The sequence below is a fragment of the Microtus pennsylvanicus genome, chromosome 16, assembly GCF_037038515.1.
Source record: "Microtus pennsylvanicus isolate mMicPen1 chromosome 16, mMicPen1.hap1, whole genome shotgun sequence".
Lineage (NCBI taxonomy): Eukaryota > Metazoa > Chordata > Mammalia > Rodentia > Cricetidae > Microtus > Microtus pennsylvanicus.
Window position 1 is genome coordinate 7,623,591 of NC_134594.1, and position 27,199 is coordinate 7,650,789.

The 27,199-nt window shown below is 41.0% G+C and overlaps 1 protein-coding gene across 2 annotated transcripts in view; it reads left to right on the forward strand.

Annotated features, from left to right (window-relative positions):
- The window catches only part of Dcun1d1 (defective in cullin neddylation 1 domain containing 1), a 29,368-nt gene extending 13,296 nt beyond the window's left edge, over positions 1 to 16,072 (forward strand). For both annotated transcript variants that reach the window (XM_075950770.1, XM_075950771.1), the window contains exons 3-7: positions 1,199 to 1,367; positions 4,156 to 4,286; positions 11,667 to 11,749; positions 11,987 to 12,083; positions 13,196 to 16,072. In XM_075950770.1, the coding sequence (XP_075806885.1) occupies positions 1,199 to 1,367; positions 4,156 to 4,286; positions 11,667 to 11,749; positions 11,987 to 12,083; positions 13,196 to 13,275 (560 nt within the window). In that variant the 3' untranslated portion in view covers positions 13,276 to 16,072. The remainder of the gene's footprint in view (positions 1 to 1,198; positions 1,368 to 4,155; positions 4,287 to 11,666; positions 11,750 to 11,986; positions 12,084 to 13,195) is intronic.
- The last annotated feature ends 11,127 nt before the right edge of the window (positions 16,073 to 27,199 follow it).

Sequence of the window (27,199 nt, forward strand, 5' to 3'; positions counted from 1 at the left end):
AACATAACACACACTTTTAAAAACTTGAATAGTTGGACATATATCTCAGAGTCAGAGGCAGTCAGATTGAGAGTTCAAGGTTAGTCTGGCCTAAATTGTAAGATCATCTCCAAAAGGGGGAAAAGCAAAAGAAAAAAAGGAAAAGGTTGGAAAAAGTTAACTTTCCCTTCTTCTTCTGAGGATAGCCTATGTTTAATAGCCTAGAATGAATACATGCATGTCTTGTTTATGCAGGCATATATAGAGGTATTTTCAAACTTTTCCACAAATGGGAATCTATTATACGCATAATTTATCTTCCAAAGTCTTGCTTTATTTTTCTATTTATTTTAATAATTAAATCCAGGGCTTTGCCATCATGCAGGCCAGGCAGGTGCTCTCACTGGACCACACACCCAGCCTGATGTTTATCATCGTGACTGCTAGAGTCACCACCAGACACTTTAGATATTTTAGCCGATCGCATTTGGTAGCAGTGTAGGGGAATCTCTTTCTTTTTTATATGTCTTTAAAAAAAAAATTTACGATTTTCCTGTTGTAAACATCAAACTTATACTGTCATGATTAAGATTGAATTGTATCTTTAGTTTTACTAGAATTTAAATGATTGTACTAAAATGAGTTTCATTTTAAGAAAAAAGTTTTCTAATTTAATATTGTTAATTTTGAATGCCCGATTAAATAAAGTATGAGTGTTTTGACCTAAAATCCCTTGTCCTTGTATCAGCATGTCTGATTTTATTTGTGTATATTTCACATTTTTACATGAATAAGTGAGCTGGGTTTGTGTGTGTGTGTGTGTGTGTTAGAGAGAGAGAGAGAGAGAGAGAGAGAGAGAGAGATCATTATGTAACTCTGAATGTTCTGGAACTCACTACATAGACCAGGATGGCCTTGAACTCACAGAAATCTCCCTGCTGCCTCCACAGTTCTGGGACTAAAGGTGTGTGGCTCCGAGCCTGTGCCACACAGAAGGGAGATTTTTAAAAATTAAATGTCTGATACTTTTACACTTCCTTATACACTTAGTAGTGACTTTGATTATTATATGGGGAAACATCTATAAAAATAATATTGCTTTATATCTTTGGTATATTGTGATTTGTTTTAAAATAGAAAGTAAAGCAGTATCTTTTTTTGGTATGACTATATAACATAAGTATGGCACTAATTTTCTATTGTATTGGTATTGTTAAAGATCCTCAAGATGAAAATAAAATTGGAATCGATGGCATACAGCAATTCTGTGATGATCTGGCCCTCGATCCAGCCAGCATTAGTGTGTTGATCATCGCATGGAAGTTCAGGGCAGCCACACAGTGCGAGTTCTCCAAACGGGAGTTCATGGATGGCATGGCAGAGTTAGGGTGAGTATATGCCCTCCATGGGGCATGAGGTCCTAGCCGTGAGGATGATGGAGCTCAGTGCTTTTCATCTGTTTTTAGATGGAAATTTAAGTTTTTACTAGCCTACAAACAGTCTTGAGTCAGTATGTTGTTTCCCTGGTATTTTCTGGGGGTGCCAAATATGTGTATAATTTTGTAGCCTCATGTAACTGCATTGTCCTTTAGTCAATGTGTTCCCAGGAGAGAGTCACTAAGATTCAAGTTATCTGACATTAATATTTATAGCAAGGTGAATGAGCAAGTACATTATTTCCTAATTTGAGGCCATGTGCTCTGAGCTGGTAAAATATAGAAATGAAAAACTAATGGATATTAAATGCTTTTTGCTTTACTTAGTGCTTTGCTGGCTGGTTTAGCTGAATGTGTTTAACAGGTAGATTGAAAAGTCATAGGTCAAGGTCTGAAAGCTGGGCAATGTGGGCAGCCCAGGAATCCCCAGACCTCAAGAGGCAGATGCAAGAGAATCAGGAGTTCAGGTTGTCCTCAGCCACATAGTAGCTCAAGGCCAGCTTGGGCTGCACTGTGAGTGTGAGATCCTGTCTCTAAAATACAACAAAACAAAGAAGCTCATATTAACCAAGCATGGCTTCGTCTCAATAACTGCTTTGCCTACCTCTTCTGCGAGGGAAGTGTTTACTGACTCATAACAGGTGATAAAACCAGGTGATAGTCCAGTCAGGACTAAAATCAGGACTCCACTTACTGAGTCATAGGGGCACTGGAAAACTGGGCCCAGTCTGGATAATGCCTCACCAGTAATTTGACCCCAGAAAGTGTAAAAGAAAACCCTAGGGTGTAAAGAGGTAGGAATAGCTCTTGGCACCCCTGGGGCTGCATGAAGTGAACCAGCCAGGCCGGAATTCAGTCCCTAGGGGAGAGGCAGGGCTGCAGGGGCAGGGTGCCTACTTAAAAGCCAAACCCATGCAGAATGGAACTGTTGGAGGCCAGTGGGTGGGTTCCTGTCAGAGTTGTCACCACCGGTAGACGTGGCTGGGACCGGTCCCACACTCAAACCATTTCCCTCTACTGACAGCAACCTGGGTAAAAATTTCCCTTCCTCCCCTGGCCTTTTAGCCCTGTCAGTTGACCCTGACATTGGGTGAGCTGGCAAGAAAAAAAAATGCCCAATGGTTTGTGGCTGACCACTATAAAGCAGGGCAGAGAAGGGGGCATAATAGAAAGAGGCAATAAATTAATATGTGCTGGAACTCTGTCTTGTAGCCGAACCAACCCAGCTCAAGCCTGCTGGACTTCTCTATGACAATGTCACTAAAACTTATAGAAAAGCAATATCACTGTTTATGGAGAATATAATATAAAATGTGACCTGTTAATATAAAATATGAAGTGTTATAGAGAATATAGAAGGAAGATAAAAAGCAGAAATGTTTAGAGGAGAGAGTGGGTAGATTTGTTTGCAGAATCTTTAAGAAATGAGACATTTCCATCATTATGAGGAAACTAATGCAGTGCATAGACCTTTTTAGCTCGTTTACAATTTTGTAAACAGAGAAAACACCCCAGTCCTGCTTTAAATGATTCGGTTGAAGGCAGTACAGGCTTTAGCTAAGATTTATGAAAAGCAAGTTTTCAAGAAGAGGGCTTCCTTAGCAAGAGACCTTGTTCTAGTCGTTTGGAAGCTAAACCCATGACTAGCTGCGGTGCTGGCAGTGCCCATCACAGTGAGAGCAGGGGCTGTGGACTGACTGTGCATGCTCTTTTTGTTGTTGTTGTTTTCCGAGACAGGGTTTCTCTGTGTAACTTTGGAGCTTGTCCTAGAACTCTCTTTGTAGACCAGACTGGCCTCGAACTCACAGCAATCTGCCTGCCTTTGCCTCCCAAGTGCTGGGATTAAAGGCACATGCCACCACCACCTGACCAATTGTGTACATTCTTATCTATTCACTGAGGCAGAAGTGGAGTCTTTAAGTCAGTGTATTGAGTTTGGAGAATGGATATATATAAAAGGACCAGCCAGTGTCTTTGAGAAGTAGTAATTCTAACTTTTCATCATCCATTGTCTTCGTTAAGCTAACTCTAGACAAGAGTCACCTTTCATCCTTGACTTTTTTGATGTTTTAGTGACTCAAAGTTGATTGTGTTCTCAAATTATTAGTTGAAAGTTTCCAGAAAAAAAAATCCTAAGTTTTAAGTTGGGCGTCATTCTGAATAGAGTGGTAAGATTTTAAACAGCCCCGCTGTCCTGCCTGAAGAATAACTGTCCCTTTGTCCAGCATACCCTCTGTGTGCTGCTTGTCCGGTAGTCACTTAGTGGTTTGCTCAGTTACCGATTGTTACCCCAGTCCTTTATCTCACAGTGGTCCAGCAGTGCAGGAACAGAGATGCTAACAATTAAGATGTGCAGAGGCTCTTCCTTTTACGTAGGTAGAGAATACGTGTGTATCATCTTCATTACCACGTAATTATTTCATTATTAGTTCCCATTAATGTTTCATTGTCTCATTTATAAATTACACTTTGTATATAGCTCTATATATGTGCAAGAAGAAGCCTCATAGACCTGAGCATGGTGCTCACCAAGGTTTCAGGGATCAGTGAGGGACTTACATCCCCTGTGACTAAGGAAGACTGCATTCTTAATATATGTAAAAAGATGAAATCCCATATATCTGATTTTTAAAAATAAGTTCTAGGAAACAAATGCAAGCCCTCATAGAAATAATTAACTTAAGTTTTTTTAATTTATAGTGAAAAGTTAACCATTTGCAAACTTAATTTTATAATGTAGATGTGACAGCATAGAAAAACTAAAGGCCCAAATACCCAAGATGGAACAAGAATTGAAAGAACCAGGACGATTTAAGGATTTTTACCAGTTTACTTTTAATTTTGCAAAGAATCCAGGACAAAAAGGATTAGGTAAGAATATTTTAAAATTATATTTGGTGTTTTACATATATTGATAGTATCACTTTTGCCGTAGAAAGTCATGTGTTTTAAACATAACGTTATGAAAATACCAGTTATCGGAAATCACCGAGCAGTAAACGTTAGTTAAGGGACACTGGGCGCAGTGCAGCAGAGGACCGCTCCGATGTCTCACGTGGATCACTGAGTTATGGAAACACAAAAGACACAGGAAATAAGTAGCCCTTAGTATTTCAGTGACACCTGTTCATGCATTCTTTTGTTCATATATGCTCAAGCCTGCCTTTAGAGCCTTGTAGGACCTGTAAAAGCACTGCAGAGACTGCTGAGCCGGGGGTGCCCGCTGCGAAAGCATGAAAAGAAGCCGATCGTCGGTGTAGAGTGTAGAGCGCCCTCACCTACCTGTGCCACCCAGCTCGTACGAAATGCAGTGTGCATCTGTTTGTTTGGGGGCCAGCTAGTGATAGCAAGGTAAAAGGTGGAATAGAATCTACAAAGTTCGTCAGAAGCTCAGACAGCAGTAGATGACAGGAAATAAATGAAGATAGGGAGGGAAACTAAAGCCAGAGTGGTTGGGTAGGGCTTTCTGGGCTTTGTGAGCCAAGAGTGCAAAGATTGGCTATCTCGCTAGAAAAAGGAAGGTAGTGAGGAGTGGGGCTCCCAAACCATAGACAGAAGGCGAGGCTGCAAGAGAAGGCACTGGAGACACGGCAAGGCTAAACTAATACCACAGACTCCTTTTGAAAATAAAACCAAAATGTTTAGGAGTAGGAGAAATAGGACACACTGTTTTCATTGTGAACTCTTAGTGTGCTGGCTAGTGTGCTAAGTCTTTGGCTTATACTGCTCCAGCAATGCTGAAAAACTGTATTCTTTCAATCAGTAAGTTACTACCTGCTGGGTACCACATACACAGAGAGTCTAGACTTCTTTGTTCTTAATTTGCAAATGAGGACATTTAGGCACAGAAGTTAAATAATAAGTGAGGCTGTGTTATTTTGTGTATTTGTGCTACTGAGGAGTGAAGTAGAGCCTCACATGTGCCGAACGTACCCACTGAACGGCTCTGATGTCTTCTCTTCTTCATTTTGATGGGCTCACTAAGCTGCTCAGGCTGGCCTGAAATTCACTTTGCCCAGGCAGACCTTGAACTTTCAGTCCTCCTGCCTCAGACTCGCAAGTGGCTAGATTAGAAGCTGCACTTCCAGGCTCAGTTCTGCTGTTGTGCATTGCCAGGGACTGAGCCCAGTCCTCTGCTGCGGAGTGCTCCGGCATCTTGCCGGCCCCAGTCAAGACTTCCTTTGCAGGAGGCTCTGAGGCTCTGGTTCTCATCTTGTCTTGTGCTTTAAATTGAACATCAAGAAACAGATCGATTCTGTGACTAGGATTAGACCAGGGAAGCAACTGAAAGCTAGAGAAGACGGGATAAATGTGCGTGTAATGGAGAATTAGCCTAAAGAGAGATGAAACAAGACCAAGTTGATTAAAGATGTTCAAAATATTTGTAAACTGAAATTCTAATGAACTGCTGGCTCAGTGTATGCTGGATTACTCTTTTCTTTAGATGCATTTGAAAGGAACACATCCTTATATAATTAGTAGGGTACAGTGTGATGTCCGTGTACGTCTACAGTACAGAATTATCAGATTGGATGGATTTCATTATACAGAAGTCTTCCCGTTCAGGATGATACAGAAAAAATCTATAATGCATACAATTAGACAGCCAGTTAGTTAGGCATTTCTTTTTCTAGTTTTCTCATTCCTTCCCTCAAGTAAAGACTTGCTAAAGCTTTTCAGTTTGAATATTAATTTGTGGTATTTAGAAATATAACATTTTGATAAGATAACATAGTTTTGTGGATGTCAAATTGATTTAAAGGAATCGGTTTCTAAGTTATATTTCTGCCCCTTACAGAATATATACATATGTAGATGTTTATATATCTAAAATTTTGAGTAAATAATATAGTTTGATATGAAGATGAAAATCAACATTTTCTGGTTATTTGGTATAGCAATATGCTGATAAATTAGAATTTTTAGATTAGAAAAAACAAAATTATGTAAAAACAGATTTTGAAAAATAGTTGTTCTCTATTATGCTTAAAAGTACATTGTTCAGGGGGCTGGAGAGATGGTTCAGAGGTTAAGAGCATTGCCTGCTCTTCCAAAGGTCCTGAGTTCAATTCCCAGCAACCACATGGTGGCTCACAACCATCTATAATGGGGACTGGTGCCCTCTTCTGGCCTGCAGGCATACACATAAACAGAATATTGTATACATAATAAATAAATAAATATTAAAGAATACGTTGTTCAATGGTTATAGAGTTTGTTTCATAAAGTGAGAATTCAGGAGATTGCTTAATAATGAGTACGTCACACATTTTACTTCTAAAGGTAGAGGCAAATTCTGTGTTGTGTATTTGCAACCACAAAAAGTTATTAAGAAACTCCACGCAATGTAGCCTTTATAGTGAAATGAACCCTAACGTAGTGTGTGGGGTTTGTTAACAGTAGTTACCTGTGCGGATTTATCAGTTGTTCCGATAAATTTATCAGCCGGGACTGAAGAAGGAACTCTGTAGGAGGGAGAAGGGCTGCGGAAGGGCAGGGCTTTCCACCTCATGCACTGTGTTAGGTGGCAGGAAATGTGGCACCGAGAGCTTAATTAACAAGGAGAATTTTCCTGACAGCCTTTCTGAGGTCTCACAGAGTAAAGTGTGTGAGGGTGGGGGCACCGAGCTGTGCCGGCGCGGTCAGAGCGGGTCATCTTAGTTCATTGTCTGCGTCCTGCCTTCCCTCTCTCCCACGTGCTCCAGGTTTGGATTAGTCTGTATATCTTAAAGTTGAAAGAGTTTTTGTGAGCCTGCATGAAGTCTGATCTACCGGAAGTACCAGCCCTGCTTAGGAGCACACTTTAATTTTCCCTTTGTGTCTGTGGTGTGCTGTTTCAGGAAGTTGCCAGCCTGTCCCAGAATGCGTTTACTGTTTATTACATTGTTCTTTGTTATTATTAAGCTGCCCTCCTGTAGCCACGTAAAGACTGGCACCACTCAGCCCTTGTCCTTTCCAGGTCGGCGGTCCAGCTTGTTTAACTGTCCTGAGATGCGCTCTACCAGGTCTTTGGTGTCTTTCAAAACTGAGCATTAAAATCTGGACCCACTGTGGGAGACTGTGATTCTGCTCATTTGGTCAGAGATTATATGCCTTCTGTAACAGCCCTGTCATCATAAGGACCATATAGGTTCATTGTTAGAATAAAGTCTCCGGCCAGTAAGACGGCTCAGCCGGTAGAGGCACTGAAGGGCAGAGGCGTTGGCGTTGGATCCTGACATCCCACAAGGTGGCAGGAGAGAACTGCTTTCAAGGTCCTCACAACTTCAGACTAATTTTTTAAATGTTTTTTAAGTCAGTAAATATATTATAAATATAAATCTATTATTTGGCAGGCACTATTATAAGGGCTCTGTGTATATTATATTAACTCAGTGCTTAACCACACCTCAGGCAAGGTCAGCATTGTTGATTCCGCTGTTCTAGTCCATGACCGCTGCCTTCTGGATCCTAAGGATCCTCAGGCTTGATGGCAGGCTCCACCTCAGCAGCTTCCAGTTGGGACGTTTTTATTCCTACATGACTCTACATGCTGAGGAGAATAAGGAAAGAAGAACTTTGCTTTATTGCGGTGGGAGTGCCAAGTCACAGAACTGTTGTGAGTTCAGGCCGGAGGTTTCTCAAAAACTTAAAAGTACTTGCAGCACGCGATCCGCTGTCCCACTCCTGAGCATGTACTCGGAGGAGGGCTCATGCCCTGCACTGGAGCTGATGCACATCTGCAGGTCTTGCTGCCCCCCTTCAGACCACATGTGAGACATAAAGAGGTAAAGAGTCTGGGGTAGCAGAAGTCATGAGGGGAGCTAGGGTGCTAAGAAGATGGGGGAGAGACGAGGAAAAGAAAATCTGCCCAAATATATTTTGTTTGAAAATGTCATGATAGCTACTGCATTATATGCCAGTTTAACAAATAAAAGGCTTGTATGTTTAAATGGTTATATTGTTTTGAGTTATTCCCTTATTCAATATGAATTGATTTCTTCTAATTGTGCTTCAAAGTCTATTGTGTTAGATATTACAACAATTATTATTGAAGGGTGTGTATCTCCCCTTCTCCTTTTTCATGTTCTTCATTTGCTTATCTACTCTTCTATTACAGTGTTTCTTTCCTGTATCCTCCTGTGTTTTTCTTTTCAGTGCATAGAACTTGTTCAGGTATTTTCTGTAATACTGGCTTAGCTTTCATAAGCTGTATCAGTTTGTTTGTCATATAAATTTCCTTTTTTATTATCATGCTAGATAATTTTGCAGACTATAACAATCTTAGTTGGCAGTTACTTTCAGAGCATAGAATACATTTGTCTATATTCTCTTTGAATTTAGGTAGTTTATTTGTATCTTCTAGCTTCACTAAATGTTCTTATAATTATTCCTTTAACACTGTTTGGGTTTGTTCTGATTCAGTCCTATAGGAATCCCCTATCATTGCACCTAGGCTGATTCTGCACTAGAATAAACATGGAAGTGCAGTTGTTTAATTTTCTTTGGATATCCAGATGTTGCCCTAGAAGATAGATGAGTCATATGGTAGATCTTTTTTGTTCGTTTGTTTTATTTTTTAACACAGAATATTTGTCTTAAGCTGGCTTCAAACTCTTTGGTGTTAGAGATGAGTGCCACCATGCCCGGCTTCTAGTTTAATCTCCTGAGGAGCTTTGTTGTGTTTCTGTAATGGCTGAAATAATTTATAGTCCCACAGTTCCCCCTTTCTCCACATCTTTTTCAATATTTGTCCATTTCTTACTTTTTTAAATGAGTACAAGAATGTGGGGGGAAAGAAGAACTTTAATTCATTGTGGGTAAGAGTACAAAGTTGTAGAGTTATTGTCAGTTCAGTCTGGAGGTTTCTCAAAAACTTAACCCATTTACTGCACCTGAGAGGGGCACAAAAGTACATCCCAAGAGTAACCGTGTTATAGAGGAACAGAGGTTAGAAGACTTTTTTCTTTCTTCCTCAGAGCTCTCAGAATTCTCCTTATACAGCTTCATTCATGAACGCTAATCCGACACTCAGTGTATTATTGCTGTGAAAGACACCATGATCATGACAGGTCTTATAAAGGAAAACATTTAATTGGGCTTGGCTTACAGTTTGAGAGGTTTAGTCCACATGGCAGGAACCATGGAGCTGTGCAGGCAGGCATGGTGCTGGAGAGGCAGCTGAGAGAGCTAGGTCCATCTGGATCCGCAGGCAACAGGAAGAAAGAGAAACACTGGGCCTGGCTTGAGCATTTGAAACCTCAAAGCCCGTCCCCAGGGACACACTTCCTCCAACAAGGCCACACCTCCTAATCCTAGTCAGGTAGCACCACTTTCCAATGCCCAAGCATCCAAATAAATGAGCGTATGGAAGCCATTCCTATTCAAACCACCACAAGTCCTTTGGGCATTTGCTGAAGAGTAGGTCATATGGTAGACTATTTTTAGGTCTTTGAGAATTCTCACAGTGCAGTCCTATAGACAGTGAATGAGGGTTCCCCTTCTTCCAGGTATTGCTAGCGTTTGTTATACATTGTTTTCCTAGTCTTAGCTGTTCTGACTGCAGCAAGTCAAAATTTTAAAGTTGTTTTAATTTGTATTTCTCCAATTACTAAGGGACCCTGTCTCAGTCGCTTTTCTACTGCTGTGATGTGACACTAAGACAGAGGTAACTTAGAGAAGAAGGCATTTAATTTGTCGTGCAGTTTGAGAGGGTGAGTCCATGGCCCTCATAGTGAAAGGCGTGGCAGCAGCAGGCGGGGCCCTGGAGCAGTAGCTGAGTGATCACATCTGGTCCTCAGGAACAGAGCAGACAGAGAGCTAACTGGGAATGGCATGGGTAGTTACCTGAAGTGGCACACCTCCTAATCCTCAAACTTTCCCACCATCTGGGGACCAAATACTCGAATATATGAGTCCACGGCAGCCATTTTCATCCAGACCACCACAGATCCTTCCAGTGTCTAGTGTTTGTTTTTAATTGATTTCCTGCAAATTATCTGTGGGTTTTTTTTTAATTAAATCACTGCTTGGCCTATTAGTTCTAGCTTTTTATTGGCTAGCTCTTACATATTAATTTAACCCATTTCTGTTAATCCGAGTATCGCCACGTGGCTGTGGTTTACGAGGTAAAGTTCTGTCTGGTGTCTGTCTCTGGTGGGGCTACATGACTTATCATCATCATCTGTGGTTTTTGTTAGAGAATAGCATTGGATTTCTTTTTGTTATTTTTGAAAGTCTGAGCAGCATTCATCCGTCTTGGTCTTTCCTAGTCTTCTGGGCTCCCTTAGGTTGTCTCCTCGTTTCGACTTCACAACTTGAAAAGGTCCTAAGGTTCCTGCATGTGATGGCCTGGGGTATGTCAGTCTCTGGAAAGCCAGGCAGCTTCAACTGCTTGAGTTCTCGAGGAGATCCACTTGTCCTTTGTGTCACAGAACAGGTCTAGAATTTGTCACAGTGGATGTTGATCAGATTGCTTCTTTAGCTTTCTTTGACTCGTGTTTAACTAAAGAATTTTTTAATATCCTTGGCAAATTAAAAAGAAAATCATAGATTATTACTATTATTATTACTTATTTTTAAATTATTTTCTTTTTTCTTGGTGCTGGGGAGCGAACCCTGGGATGCACATGCGTTGTATAAGATTATAAGATTGATGCACGGAGCCAAAGAGCAACAGACTGCTTAGAAAAGGACACTAACTCAAAAAACCCACACTGTTTTCCTGACCTCTTGTAATTCGGACAAGCTAGATGTCAACTGTTGAAGTTTAAGATTTTTAGAATTGGGAATTGAGCAATCCTTTGCATTTCAACCAGTTGGTGTGCATCTACTGTAGCAAGTTTGCCCTCATGAATCTCTTTGGCTATATGGGGAACATATTGGTGTCCAATGATAAAGGCTTGGGTACTACTAAGTGGCCCATATTGCATACACAGCCCCTACAGCAAATAATTATTTGTCTCAGAGTGTTGGAAGGGTCTGTGCTGAGCCTGGGGACTCCACACATTAGTACTTGGCAGTGGAAAAGCACACGACTACATCCACTTTCAGCGCCAACACCCTGCGAAGGTAAGTTGCGTTATTCTTACCCCAGAGGCTCTGAGAGCTCACTGGAAAGGAAGCAGGTTACAAATGTGGACTCGGGTCTTTAAGGAAAGTTTAATCTATAATACTCAGAATGCAATTGGCTTTCTTTGTTTCAGTTACTGTTCTTTTGCAGAGACATATATCCAAAGCATTAAAGTTCATAACTTATTTTTAATATTACAGATCTAGAAATGGCCATTGCTTACTGGAACTTAGTGCTTAATGGAAGATTTAAATTCTTAGACTTATGGAATAAATTTTTGTTGGTAAGTTAACATTTTCTGCAGTTTCTGTTTTCTCTTAAGATTATACTCTACTTAAATATTAATTTATTTCAAGGCATCATTAATTTCAGAGCATGTCATGGACATAGAGTGAGAAATTTGACTACCAAAATTTTATTATGCAAATGTTACATTTTCCCACATGTAGCAACAGCTGAACCAACTTTCCCCAAATGTTCAGAAGGTTTAAAGGCTCTTTGTTTTTTGATGTTTTAATAGGAGCATCATAAACGATCAATACCAAAAGACACGTGGAATCTTCTGTTAGACTTCAGTTCAATGATTGCAGATGACATGTCCAATTATGATGAAGAAGGTAGCAAAAATATTTGCCTTACCTGAACTTCCGTCCACTGTTTCCATGGAAGGGATCTTCTTTTCTGAACTTTTGTTCATTGTCTCTCTCTGTGTATGCTTGTATGTGTGTGTGTATAGTGTATGTGCATGCGTGCTAGAGACTGAACCTATGCTTTAATTGCTAAACACACAGATGTAGACCCAACTTTTCCACTTTGCCAAGTGCCATGGAGGAGGCCTGGGTGAAGCTATAGCTCAGTTGCAGAATGTTGGTGGAGCCTGGGTCCTCTCCACAACACTGCACAATCCCGGGAGCAAAATCTTACCAGTGTTTGTCCTCTAGAAAGGCATAGGAAATGTTCAACTGTATCTAACATGTTCAGTGTGCTCTAGAGTTATATTCTCTTAATGTGTTTTATATTCCTTTGAAACCAGTGGGGTTGGTTTTTGTTTTTGTTTGTTAGTCTTGTCAATAGACTCATGAAGTGTGCTGGATTTGTGTAGTCTGAGATGACATCAACTGCCGGGTGGTTTTCGTTGCATCCAGCCACTATCCATTTAACGCTCTTCTCCATTTCTCCATCTGTGTGGACAGCGTGCTCCCGCCCCCAGCAGCATCTCCAGTTTATTCTTCACGCTTACCTAGTCCCTCATGAGAACCAACTGTTAATTTTTTGAGATTGTTGAATGTAAGATGTTCTTTGGAAAATCTCCCCCACGTCCTCCTGGGACCCGTTGGCTTATTCAGCCATAGTCTCTCTCCTGTCCATTCTCACCGTCATCCCTTCACTGGGACGGGAGAAGTGCTCAGAGGGCGCTGTAGGACTCGGTGCCTGACTTAACAAAGCCTTCTGAGGAACCACACTTAGTACTGCTTTATTGCCCAGAGGAGTTGTTTTCATTGATCAAGCTATAACCCCACTGTAGAATAATAGAGAAGACAGGGAATATATTAATAGAAAACATAGAGATGGAGTCTTTTAAAGATCTATCAGTGGGAGGAAATAAGAGTAACAATTTTAATTCATATGAGGAAGCTATTAAAAAAAAACAGGATCTATTGAAATATTAGCTTTTATTCTGCCTTTCTCTATTCCCTTTCCTCCCGTATATTTTTCTTTTCTTTTTCAGGAGCATGGCCTGTTCTTATTGATGACTTTGTGGAATTTGCGCGCCCTCAAATTGCTGGGACAAAAAGTACAACAGTGTAGCACTAAGGAACCTTCTAGAATGTACATAGTCTGTACAATAAATACAACGGGAAATACACAGTCAATTTCTGCTGGCTGGACCGAACTGAAGATCAATCCTCACAGTTCAGACTGAGGGTTGAGACCAACTTTAAGGATACATCTTGGACCATATCGTACTCATTCTTCTACTGGTGGTTTGGGCTTGTCTTCTAGTCTGGGCCACTCTAAACATTTATAATTCCAACATTGTGGATGTCATCTTATACCTGTGGACCATCTTAGTTTGTCTTCCCATAAGTCATAGAAGCTTGATGGTGATTATTTTGAGGTTTCCATTCTTGCATAAAGCACAATGCTGTCTTCATCAGAAAACAGTTTGGCATAAGAATTAAACATAATAATGAACACCACAAACAATTTATAAAAACTTCTTAAGTATATGCTTTGGGCTAGTTGCAAAGACTATGCTGGTAGCCCTTCAAAGGAGAGGGATTTATCTGAGTGTACCGGATCTGGAATGGTGTTTGCTTTGAGGGAATTTTCCTGGCAAACTACATGTACTGTTGATGTGAGTGGAATAGTTGATGAAAGAAATGTCAAAATAACCCACATATGACAAATTTAGAATAACTTGGTGACTACCTGAAATATGTCTTGTGTTTCAGACTCTCACAAAGGTTCTACAGAACAGTCTGTGGTTGTCCTACCCATGTTTGTATGCAGTGGTCCTGCAGGGAAGTTTATTTAAAAACTATTGTACTGGGATATGATGTTAGATTCCACTCGTCTGCATCACAGCACAGAATCGGATTTCATTATGCTCTGAAATACTTCTACGCCTTTCGAATAAGTTAAACTATTTTGTTTGTTTTGAATGTTTTGGATTGCTATATAATACAATGTTCTAAATTTAGGCATGAGGGTTTAGTTTTTGTTTTTTTAAACTTTTTTGTCATCGCACTATGGAACACAATGCAATTCACTTAATTTATAAGAAGATAGTAGGATTTACATTTTCCAAGTGGTTGTGATGAGCCGTGAAGTTCAATGTTTATCATATCGGCACTGCTCTTTCGGGCGATACTCCAGCCTTTATGACCTCTTGTGTTGAAGTGGCTGTACTGCTAAATCACTGTGGTTGCCAAATCTTTCCTCTGAGAGCAGAGGTTTCCAAAGGAGCGAGTGCTGGTGCAGAATACCAATGGCTTCTGTTGTAAAAATTATTTGACTTTTGATTGATTTCATCTCACTCGCCTATGCTATGTCCACACAAAGCAGATTGTATGTTATTTTTTTCTTGACAGGACCCATGACTTGCTCTCCTGATGAACATGCTTGTTTCTCTGGTAACATACTGACATGTGAAAAGGGCATACTTTAAATATTTTCAGGAAGTTAAAATGACCAACTTAAGTGTTGGATGCCTGGCCTTTGATAGGGACAGTTTGCTCCACGTGTCCCTCTCCTCTTCAGGGCGTGAAGGATGTGCTTCGGGAGAGCAGACCATTTCATGCAGATATGAAAATGATTAAGCTGCTTTTAGTTACATGATTTGGAAACTGCATAGAAAGATTACCTTATAGATATATCATTATTCCAATCATAACTTTAATTTAGGAATACATTTCAAATACCAAAAGAAGGCTTAGAGTCAATTTTTATTCACGTTACAAGAATCTGGTTATTAAAAGAAAAAAGAATCTTACTGTTTTCAGTATTTCTTGATTTCAGTTTTGTAAATATGAAGAACTTCAATTATGAAAAAATTATTAAAGATATATATGTATACACACATATATATCTTTAGGATAAAGATATATAGTATACACACATATATCTTTACAATAAAGATATATATGTATACACACACATACACATATATATCTTTAAAAGTTTTGCAGGCATATATTGCTTATTCCCTACATGGACCGTTTTGAGTTCTGCTACTGTCTTCAGATTGATTGAGTCATGTGTGGTTTGTTTTCCAACAAAAGCCTGCTGGCCTCCCTCCTCACCTCAGACCTTTCTCATGAGAATCGTGATGTTCATTTGTGGCCTAATGCTTTGAGTTTGACAGATTTTATTTTTGAATGCAAGACTTTTCAACTTTGTCATCAGTTTGGTACTAAACATTTACAATTACTGTGTAATTATAAACAAAAATATATAAAGCTTTAATATAATTATGTAGCAAAAGAAGTCAAGGTTGTTCACCATGATGGCATCTTAGCATTAAACAAAACTATCAGTAGGGCTCAAAAGAGAATCTGATTTAATGTGTTTATTCCGAGGATAAATGTCTGCTTATAGGGAATGTTTTGTACTAAAAATGCTTACACTGTTGGGGGAGGGGCATCAGCAAGTTTGGAGAGAAACAGCCCACGCGCACACAGCCATTGCAGCTGCTCCGGGTCACGGGCGTCTGTCTTTGTGGGCGTCTGTCTTTGTGGGCGTCTGTCTTTGTGGGCGTCCGGCGCACACAGCCATTGCAGCTGCTCCGCGTCACGGGCGTCTGTCTTTGTGGGCGTCCGTCTTTGTGGGCGTCCGCCCGCCATGCTGATTCCTTTTTTTTTTTTTTCCAGACAGACCCATAGGGAGAGTTTACTTTTTGCCAAATGTCAGAACAGGTACACATTTTTAAATGTAATGCTTTTTAAATAGTAAAATGTATAAAATGAGAAGTACCCACATATAAAATACTTGAGATCAAGGTTCTCTTCAGTGAATATCATCTGCATATCTCTGTAAGTTCAAGTGTCTTTTACGATCCCTGTCATATTACCAACAGAGGCAATAAAAGCTTCCGTGAAATTGCCATGACTAAATCTTCTCACATATTATTTCAGTGCTTTAGTTTTTTTCCAAAACTAAAATAGACTTGAAGACTTTTCCAGGAGGAGTAATTACTCACGGAAGAGCACAGGACCGGCACATTGGGGGGAGAAAAGACAGTGTTTACTATGTCAGTGTTTCCGCGATCTAAGTGAAGTTATTTATTGTTTCTTTGATGAGGAGTCTGACTCGCTTTGTGCTCACCCTGCTCAGCTGTTACTGCTAGGTTGTTGTTGACGCGCAAGCAGGAGCAAGTCGATCTGGTAGATCACTTTGTGAATTAGAAAGGAAAGCCGTGCTGGGAAGTTGCACGCGTGCTCACAAAGTGTGCCTGCGTGAATCTGAACCAACTCTTAGACTTCGTGCGGCTCTGAACATTTCATTGTGTGTTTATTAGGACCCCTCCAGGGTGGGGTTTTTTTTTTGATGTTATTGTTACCTTAAACTTTAAATAATATGGTTTATATTGGATGCTGAGATGTTTTGATAAGAGTATATCAAATTTGATAATGTAATGATAAATGTTTTTAAATGTGAACGATTTATCATATAAATAACTGAATTGTGGTTTTTATATAACAGATGATGAACAGGGTCAAATTATGGCTCATCGTTTAATTGATTATAAACTTGAGTGTATTTCCAACCCTTTTATTGCTTCCATTTTTATCATCATAGCAATAATTTTTATTTCTTAGGACTTTAGTGGAGTTAATTTCCGGTTTCCATTTATTCAACGTGGTTAACGTACTCAGTTTGTCCCACACTTTGGAGGCAGATGCAGGCGGGCAGAACAAGTGGTTCCCTCCCAGCGCTCTTGGCAGCCTCTGCATTATCTGTCTGGAAACGCATTTCCTGCAGACCAGCTCTGATAGCTGTGCCCTGGGCTCAGTAGTTGGTGCGAGTGCAGGTCTTGACTTCTCTTTGGTTGACTTTTTTTTTCATTTAATTATGTGACTGCGGGGAATGTACTCGTGGGTGCAGGTGCTGGTTGAGGCCAAAAGAAGGCATCGGATCCTTAGGAGCTGGAGTTGCAGGCAGCGGGGAAGCCACTCAATATGACTGCTGAGAACTGACAGGACCAGTAAGCGTGCTTTAATCTCTCCAGCCCCAGGTTAATTAAAAAAATCTCATAAATAAGTAAATTATGGTGGGAAAAAAACACAGCCTTCATCACCACCTAAAAGGTAATGGTTTTATCTAGGTTGATTTAAAGAGAATTACTTTGTAGTTATTCATTTTTGCTTTTGTTACTGTTTTGACATGGGGGTCTCAGGTGGCTTTTCTCAAAATCACTATGTGGCCAAGGAGATCCTTGAACTTCCTGTCATCAGCCCCATCTCCTGGGTGCTGGAATTACAAGTGTATACATCACACCAGGTGTATTTGGGGCTGGGGATCAAAGCTGGGCCTTGTGTGTGTTAGGCAAGCCCTGGACCAACTACTGAGCTCTACCCCTACTCTTTGATCCCGAGATTTCTAATGTATGTTTAAGTGTATGGTTTCTCTTCATTCACAAACAAGTTGTATCAGTTACTTTGAGTTTTTGCAGTGATACTGTTCCAAGATCACCAAGTAGTTCATACTTAGACCTTGCTTTGTATGCGATAATGTAAGGTGTTTGAGCCATCAGATACAGGTGTCCCCGGTTAATTCGGAGATTTACACTTAACTTTATCTTTTGTTGTTGTTGCTTGTGCTGTTAGTATGGGTTCTGTTCTGAGACTGGGTCTCCCTGTGTAGACCAGGCTGCCCAGGAACTCAGAGATCCACCTACCTCAGCATCCTGACTGCTGGGATAAAGGTGTTTGCCCACCTGCTGCTTTTCTCTTTTATGAGTGCTTCGTATGAGATTTGTTAGGATTGGATTTTTTAACTTTGTTTTGGCTTTGTGTTTTTGGAAATGGGTCATTGCTATAGCCCAGTGTTGCCGCAAACTTTTAATTCTGCCTCTCAGCTTCCCACATGCTGGGAGTAAAGGTAGGTGGTCCTGTGCCTAGTTTGGGTTGTTTTTCTTCCCCCCTTTTATTTTTTGTATGTGGTGTTTTGCTTTTATGTGTGCCATGTGCAAGAAGGCAGAAGAGGGTGTTGGACCCCGTGAGATTGCAATCAGGTGCTTAGGAGCCACCACGTAGCATCCACGAATGGCGCTCAGATTCTAGGGAAGAGCAACCAGTGCTCTTAACTGCCCGGCCGTCCCTCCAGCTTTTGGTTGGTTTTACTATGTGTGTTTTAAAATGTTTTGATTTTGCTTTTGAGTTGGTTTCATATAACCCAGACAGGCCTTGAACCTACTGTGTAACTGAGGATGATCTTGAACTCCTGAGCCTCCGTAGTGCTGGGATCACAGGCATCAACCCCCATGTCTGGTATGCAGTGCTGGAGAAGGATCCCAGGGCCTCCTGAAGCTTGACCACCCTGTCCCTATGATGTGTTCTCCGTTGGCTTTAGGGAAAAGTATCTCTACCTCTTTGACAAAGCTGCCAACCAGGGGAAAGACATGAGACTAAAGGAAAGCAGCCTCTGGAAGAAAGAATCTGTCCAGTTCAAGGAAATAGAAGAGTTTTGAACCAAACTAGTGAAAACGAAGTTTGATTTGAAGCAAGTATTTGAGGCAAACACGGAACAGCCTAATTAGCCCACATAGAGGAAGGAAGAACAGTTGCTTTACATCGAGAAAGTATGTTTGCATTTAAAGGCATTTTCGATATAGATATTAAAATTTTGTTTTGGTTTATGAAATACTCAGAAAGCTTTTTGTCTAGTGAAAAAATTGGGTGATATTAAACAAGACATTTTTCAAAAGAAAATAGCGATAATGATTGGGGATGAATTTTAGAGCGGTACAGTAGAGGAAAATGGCCGCGGGAGATGCTGTGCTGTTGTGAAGGCTGGAGCAGGGTCTATCGGCTGCCCTGTGGCTCAGCGGACGGTAACCAACACCATGAAGGACGTAGAGACGGGCCCTTTACGGGCAGCGTGCTTTCAAGCAACTGTGCTTGTTTCCTGCGGTCCTTAGAATTCATGCGGCCAGCCAGAACTGTGACAGTCTTCGCGCGCTTTTCTTTTCTCAGCTCTTCAGCCAGTGGTGCCGACACCAGAAATGGCTCCGTCAATGCATGATCCACACGTTGAAAAACTCAGTCACTTGTGGGTTGTAGGCCTCGGCATCGTCCTTGTGGTGTGCTGCTTCCGGACCATGTGCGTGGTTAGCTCCTCAGACAGCTGCAGGCTTCCACTGTGGAGCAGACTGGCCTCGGTCTTTGTGCTCGATTGTGGTAGACGTGATGTGTCTACTGTTTAAAGAGTGATGGCCCTCTGTTGTCCTTGTGTGGATCCATTTTCACCCCTCACACTTTTAGCCTTGGAATTGTTCTACGCTGCATAAATATTGCTGTTTCTGCACATCCTCGTCAGTCCACACATGCCCATACGGGGGTATATTTTTCAAATGAGCATTCTTATCTACAAGATGCGCTATCCGGGTGACTTCAGATGGCCCGGAAATTGCCCTGAATTGTCTGGGCTATGCTCCTCCTCCACGAAGCAGGTGTTATCTGAAACCAGTGCGGGACAGTGTTTGGGGAGATGAGTTCAGTGAGGGTTGGTGCTGGTGGCTGCTGCTGTGGCTGACGGGTGAGGGACATTAAAATGACATGAGTACTGCAATCATCATTAAGGTCTTCGCATCTTTTACTTTTGAGGTAACAGATTTTTGTTAAATTCTTAAAGATTTATCATTTTGTTTCAGCTGCCAGTGCAGCCTCAAAAGTTTGCTTCGGCCTAAAGTGGTCCCTGGTTACAGGTTGAAGGGCAGCGTAGCAGGGGGGACCAAGCTTAGCCTGCAGACAGTCCTTGTCTAGCGTGTGAGGCCCTGAGTTCAGAGCCACCACTACTAATGAGCTTTTCTATGCAGTTGTGTCTTTTCAATTTTTAATGAAAATTTTCCGAAAACAGATAGTGTAACAAGTCCATTTCAACATGTTTGGGTCATGGGCAGTCCTAACATGGGCATGCCACCTGTTTGGACCTTGATTTATTTTAAAGCAAATTATTTAGCTGGTAGTTACTTCAGGGTAAGGAATTTTTAAATATCACCACCTTCTACTTTTCCACTAGCAGTTTCTTGTTGTTGGTAACCAGTCAGTGTATAAACTACATTCCCTACACGTTTCAAGTCAGTATGTAGATAAACTACATATCTGTGCAGATCTCTTCACCTACACCTTAGAAAGGTATTTGAGAAAGCTACCATGGCTTTAGTCTTTTATGTGCAGTTTCAAATTTATGGTAAAATTCTGATGTATAAAATATGTATCTGAATTTGGACATACTTGGAAAATTAATGAAATGTAACATAAGAAGCTAGCGTAAGAAGCTACTGTAAAGCAAAGGGCAGGGTCAACAAGACAAAGCAGCAGCCTACAGAATGGGAGAAGATCTTCACCGACCCCACATTGGACAGGGGGCTGATGTTTAAAATATACGAAGAACTTAAGAAATTGGTCATCAAAAGAACAAATAATCCAATAAAAAAGTGGGATACAGAACAAAACCAGAGAACTCTCAACAGATGAATCTAAATGACTGAAAGACACTCAAGGAAATGTTCAACATCCTTAGCCATCAGAGAAATGCAAATCAAAACAACTCTGAGATTCCATTTTACACCCATCAGAATGTCCAAGATCAAAAACACTGATGACAACTTATGCTGGAGAGGATATGAAGTAAGGACAACACTCCTGCCTTGCTGCTGGGAGTGCAAACTGGTGCAGCTGCTTTGGAAGTCAGTATGGCGATTTCTCAGAAAATTAGGAATCTATCTACCTCAAGACTTAGCAATACCACTTTTGGATATTCACAAAGGATGCTCAATCGTACCACAAGGACATGTGCTCAAGTATGTTCATAGCAGCATTGTTTGTCATAGCCAGAACCTGGAAACAACCTAAATGCGAACAAAGAATGGATAAAGAAGATGTGATAAACATTTATACAATGGGGGTACTACATAGAAAAAAACCAATAATGACATCTTGAAATTTGCAGGCAAATGGACGGATCTAGAAAACATATTGAGTGAGGTAACCCAGACTCAGAAAGACAAATATCATATATACTCAATGTGGATGTTAGATATAAAGCAAAGAAAAACAAGCCTACAATTCACAATCCCAGAGAACCTAGACAACTAGGAGGACCCTAAAAGAGATAATCATGGCTCTAATCTATGTGGAAAGTAGAAAAAGGACAAGATTTCCTGAGTAAATTGGGAGCATGGGGACCATAGGAGGAGAGAGGAGAAAAATATATAGCTCAATAAAAATAAAAATGCTTATGTGCAAAAAAAAATCATAAATATGTGGTTTAAAAAAGTGTAATAGGTCAGCAAGCTTTGAACAAACAATATAATAGATCCAGAAAATAGAAAAGACTCTTAGATCCTTAGAATATTGTTTATGTGTGTGGGGAGGGTATGCATGCTGTGGTATATACCTGGAGGTCAGAGTACAACCGTGGAGAGTAAACTCAGGTCATCGGGCTTCTATCAAGAGCGCCTCCACTCACTGAGCCCTGTTGCCAGCCCAGGGACTCTTAGATCTTAATAACCCAGTTTCTGCCAGGTGGTGGTGGCGTAAACCTTTAATCCCAACTCTCAGGAGGCAGAGGCAGGTGGTTTTTTATGAGTTCAAGGCCAGCCTGGTCTGCAAGAGCTAGTTCCAGGACAGCCAGGGCTATTACACAGAGAAACCCTGTCTCAAAAAACCAAAAGAAGACAAATAAACAAACAAAAACCCAGTTTCCAAATAAATGAAGCGGACATTTCTCTAATGTTCTTTAGTCTCTAAGTGTCAAATTAGCCTAAGGAAAGTATTCATTAATATTATAATGTAAACAAGTCTGCGGAGAGCCTGCTTCCTTCCCAGCACTATCAGAGGAGGACAAGAGCTGAGTTTGTAGCTCAGTGACAGTACTTCACACATGTGTAGCCCTGGGTGTGATTCTGCATTGAAAAGGGAGAAGGAGGAGAAGGAAAAGGACCATTGTTGCTGAGGCCATGTAGAAGTGAACCTCTGGACACTGGGGTGGGATTGTGAACTCTTATTGCACTGACTTGAGGAGAAAGATGAGTTTCTCCTGAACACTGAAATACAGAATTACATGTGATCTAAGAATCAAGGAATACTCAAGAGCATGGGAAGCAACTGTTTCTCTAAAACCATACGGAAATGCTATCACAGTAACTACAAAAGCAGAAGCAACGCAGGTATCAACTGACTGATGACAAGATACGTACCTACAGCGTTCAGGGGTGTTTGTCAACAGAAAGGAATGAAGTATATAAGATGCTAGTAACAAATTTCAAAGTCTTTAAAAACTCCCTTAGCCTTCAGAGAGATGGAAAGTAAAGCTACTTTGAGCTCCTCACCCCCGTTCAAACCCCATCATAAAACAAACTGCAGTAAGTGTTGGTGAGGTGGTGGGGAAGCAAGAAAAGAACCCTTGTTCGCTATTGGTGGGAGCGTCAGCTAGCACAGCCATTATGGAAATGTGTACAGAGGGTCCTTTAAAAAGCGAAAACAACTACCGTGTGAGCTGTGTCCTAACACAGGAACCACCACACAGGAACCACCACAGTGTCTATTACAAGAACAAGTCAACGGAGCCAGCCTAGACACTGCACATATCCACAGATGAGTGGATAGCACTAGAAAGGGGACCATGAGAGGGCAAGGGGAAGAGGGTGATAGACCATGTGATGTGACAAGGAAAAGGAACTACAGGGGCGGGATCGAGATGCTGTAATTACACTAACTACTTTGCGAATTAAAACAATGGAATAGTCTCCATGGGTGATCTTGAAAACATGGTAGGTGAGAAGAGCCAGTCTTAAAGGGGGGGGAAGACATGTTAGAGTAGGCAACGCCATGGAGAAGGATGTTGGCCTGGCACGCGTGGTGGAGAGTGAAGACCATCTGCTAACGGGCACAGGCTTATTTGGAGGATGGCGATATTCTGAAATTAGATAAATGTCCACACTGAATTGTATGCTTTAGAAGGGCATATAAATTGAACATCGTTAGCTTTTTTAAAATGACAATATGTAGGATTGACGCACAAGGGGCCTCAATTTCCCCTTCAGAATGTTTCCTTTGAGAAAGACCTGACATTGTGATCTGAAGAAAGGAACTTGGTAAACGCCTGCAGTGGGAACCAGCTGATGAGCTCAAGTCTGGTACTTGTCTTCCGGTCTTTGGAAGAGGCTGGCCTGGGACAGGCTACAAGGAGGCTGCCCAGTAGATGAGAGCCACCGTCCAGACATTCACCTACACTCCACTTAGGGGTCTCCCGGCTGCATCGCTGTTGAACAGCAAGGGAAGTGGTTGGTATTTCCTATGTCCTACTATTACCTGGGATTGAATGATAAACTGTCTTGATACCCTACAGTGTCTCCAAGAGAAGCCGCGACGTCTACATTAAGAGAGTTCTTTGAATTAACTTTGAATTCTCATGGCATTGTGATGTCTATGCGGGAGGGTTGATTCTGTGTACTTCCAGAGCACAGCATGGTCAGTTAGAGTGAGTCCTGTCTTCTCTGCTGTAGGCAGGCCAGTCTGGCTGGCTCTATGCCAGCAAAAACCTGTACTCAAAAGCCGAGTGTCTTGTGGGAGTGAAGTACCCTTGAGTTCTAATTACTGAAAGGCAGCATTTCAACAAATTAGTTACATAATCCAACAGGTTTTTGTTTGAGCTTTAGGAATGGGTAGCATCTCGTGCAATAGGAGGAGCCTTGGGCCTGGCAGCACAGCTGGGTTTTGTAAGGTGATGAACAGGCGGGAGCAAAGGAAGCGCTGGAGCGGGAGCAGGCGGCTGAGCAGAGAGTTCTTTCAGGCCGCTCAGAGACCACTCAAAGGCTGAAGCCGGTCAGTCTGTACGGCCTGAGGACTCAGACGCTCACTTGAACAGTGCAGTGTGGGTTTGGTCTGTGGGTTGATTGTCGGGGCTGAGTGCAGAAGCCCAGAGCGAGAACTTTCAGGTGTCCTCTGGTCTACAAAAGCAGTGTTTTACAGCCATGGCAAAGATTCTGTTTCACTGCAGAGGGATGAGAAAATCACTGCAGTCAGTACTAAGGTTGGTTTCTACGTTTCCCCAGATCCGTTCAGAAAGCCTGTTTCACTTGCGCACAGAGACAACAAACGGCTCAGGTTTTGATGACGCCTGGAGCCTTCTTCTCATTCGAGTTTCCTCATTGGCACTGCACATTTAAGAATCGTTTGGTTCTGAATGAGATCTCCACTTTGGCGAACATTTCCATAAAATAACAATGCATCCAGAGTTGGGTCCTTTTGAGACGATTTCTGCCCCTGAAAGCGGCTGGCTCTGCGTTTCGCACGGGCAGATCTTCACGTCAGCATCCTCCCTGGCGACTTCTAAGGGGTGCAACAGCTCACAGGGCTTTGTAGATAACTTCAAACTTTTGTTGAGATAGGTTCTTGCTTTGTGGCCCAAGCTGACATTGAATTTTCTATCTTCTTGCTTTATTTCTTAGTTAAGTTATAAGAGACTTTTAAAATAGGTTCTGGCTGAAGTCCTTTAAACAGATATATTTTGTACGTAACGTTCGCATCTGATGTCCTTATGTGTGTGTACTGCTGGAATATCTACACTTTCTTCCTCTCTCCCACCCCTCACTCCTTCATTCCTTCCCTCTCTTCCTTCTCCCTCCCCCACTCCCTCCCCTAACCAAAAACTGATATAGTTCAATTGATAAGTTTTGTGATGTATAAGAAACTTTGGGCTAATTGAAGGTCGCTAAAACTCCTTCCTACTTTTCTATGTATTTTATAGTTTAGATCATTTGAGTTTCATAGCCCAATTTAAATTTGAATGTGATGTAAGGGTCTAGATTCCAGTTCCAGTTGATCAGGCTACCCCTCCATCTAATTATATTAATACCTCTGCCGATAGGACAGCAGCCCACTATGTGGGGTTTATTGTCCAACTCTGGTGTCTCATGATTCTGTCACGTTAAATAAGAACAGAAGTGGAGGCTGGGGAGATGGCTCGGCGGTTAAGAGCACTGACTGCTTTCCTAGAGGACCCACGTTCAATTCCCAGCACCCTCATGGTAGCTCACAGCTGTCTGTAACACCTTTTTCAGGGGGTCCGTCTCTCTCACACAGACGCACATGCAGGCAAAACACCAATGCACATGAAATCAAAAGAAATAAGTCATAAAATAAGCGGAGATGTCTTTCCATACACTCTACTACAACCAGAGAGCAGCGTGTGCCTAGCCCCGAGTGGACAAGGGCAGACGCACAGCGCTATGTCTTATAACGAGGCGCCATCTGGTGCCTGGTATCAAAGTAATGCTGTTCCAGAAGCCCCGCTGTAAATCTATGCATTTATATGAAGACCATTATCATTTTAGGAATAAAGAGAATTTTATCTCAGAAGCGTAACATGTATAACTTGCTTAGATCTTTACATTCCGCTGGCTGCAGATTTTATGACTCCCCTTATAAATACTGCACTGTTTCAAAAATTATTTTTGATGTCATTGTGAATGTTTTAATTTCATGTATGATTTTTTTGTGAATAGTATGTAAAAATAAAACAGATTTTCTCCACTTATCTTGGATCCTGTGATGTTGCTAAACACCTTCATACACCCTAGTCTTCAATGAATCCTTTACAATATACTACAGACGTCATTTTGCCATTTGTGAAAGAAGACAACTTCTTTTTAATTCATGTGGGTTTATCTTTTATTGTCTTATTTTACTAGCTAGTATAATGTTGAATAGGGGTGGTAAAGGGGCCTACCTTTTACCCAAAAGAGAAGACATCTATTTTTACTATTAAGTATGACAAGTACTTTGAACTCCAATTTTTCCTAGTTAATGAAAGATTTTTTTTCCTGAGTTTTTAATGTCTATTTAGATAATTATTTCATCTGTTCTTTTTTTTTCATATGTACCACACTGATGGACTGTTTTGGTTTTCAAAACACTTGCATTCCTGGACCAAACACATTTGGTTGTGGTGTCTTTTTTGTATATCGTATCAATTTGCAAATATTTTTATTATGATATAATTTAATAAGATTCATTTTCTTAAAGTGTACAATTTCAACAGCTTTCCATATTTTCTTGAGGCTGCACAGTTATTTCTGCGGTTGAAATCTCTGAGCATTTCCTCGCAGGAAATGCTGCCTACTGTCCATCCCTCCACTGCCTTTCCCTCCGTTCCTAACAATGACGAATGCATTGTCTCTGCAGGTCCCTCATTCATGAACATTTCACATGAATGAGATCATAAACACGTGGTCTTTGGGGATTAGTTTATTTTGCTTAGTACAATGATGCTAAGGCTTATAGTGTACTGTGGCAAACATCAGTACTTCATTCCCTTTGAGGACTAAATTATATTTCACTACAGATCTACATTGTTTATTTATCTGTCAACTGATCAATAATCTGAATTTTATTTTTGATATTAGAATGAATAATAGTGTGATCTACATTTATGTACGAGTGTTTGTTTAAATGTTTAGAAATATATTTAGGATTCTGTAGTCTAGTAAACATGTTCAACTTTTTAACATTATTATTATTATTATTGGATTTTTGAGACAGGGTTTCTCCGTAGCTTTTTTGGTTCCTGTCCTGGAACTAGCTCTGTAGACCAGGCTGGTCTCGAACTCACAGAGATCCGCCTGCCTCTGCCTCCCGAGTGCTGGGATTAAAGGCGTGTGCCACCACCGCCCGGCTACATTCCATATTCTTGGCAGTATTTGTTGTTACAGATAAAGTTTGTAGGTAATTTTTATTTGCATTTTCCTGATGACTAAGGATGTTGGACATTTCTTTTTCTCAGCCATTTAAGTTCCTCTATGAAGAATTCTGTTTAGATCTGAACCCCATTTTAAAAAATATTTATTTTTATTTGCTTTTGTGTTTTGTCTGCATGTATATGAGGGTGTCAGATCATGGAGTTACAGACAGATGTGAGTTGCCATGTGGGTGCTGGTCTGTAAAGAGTTGTGTGGGAATTTTGATTGCTTTGAATCTGTAGACTGCGTTTGGTAAGATGACCAGTT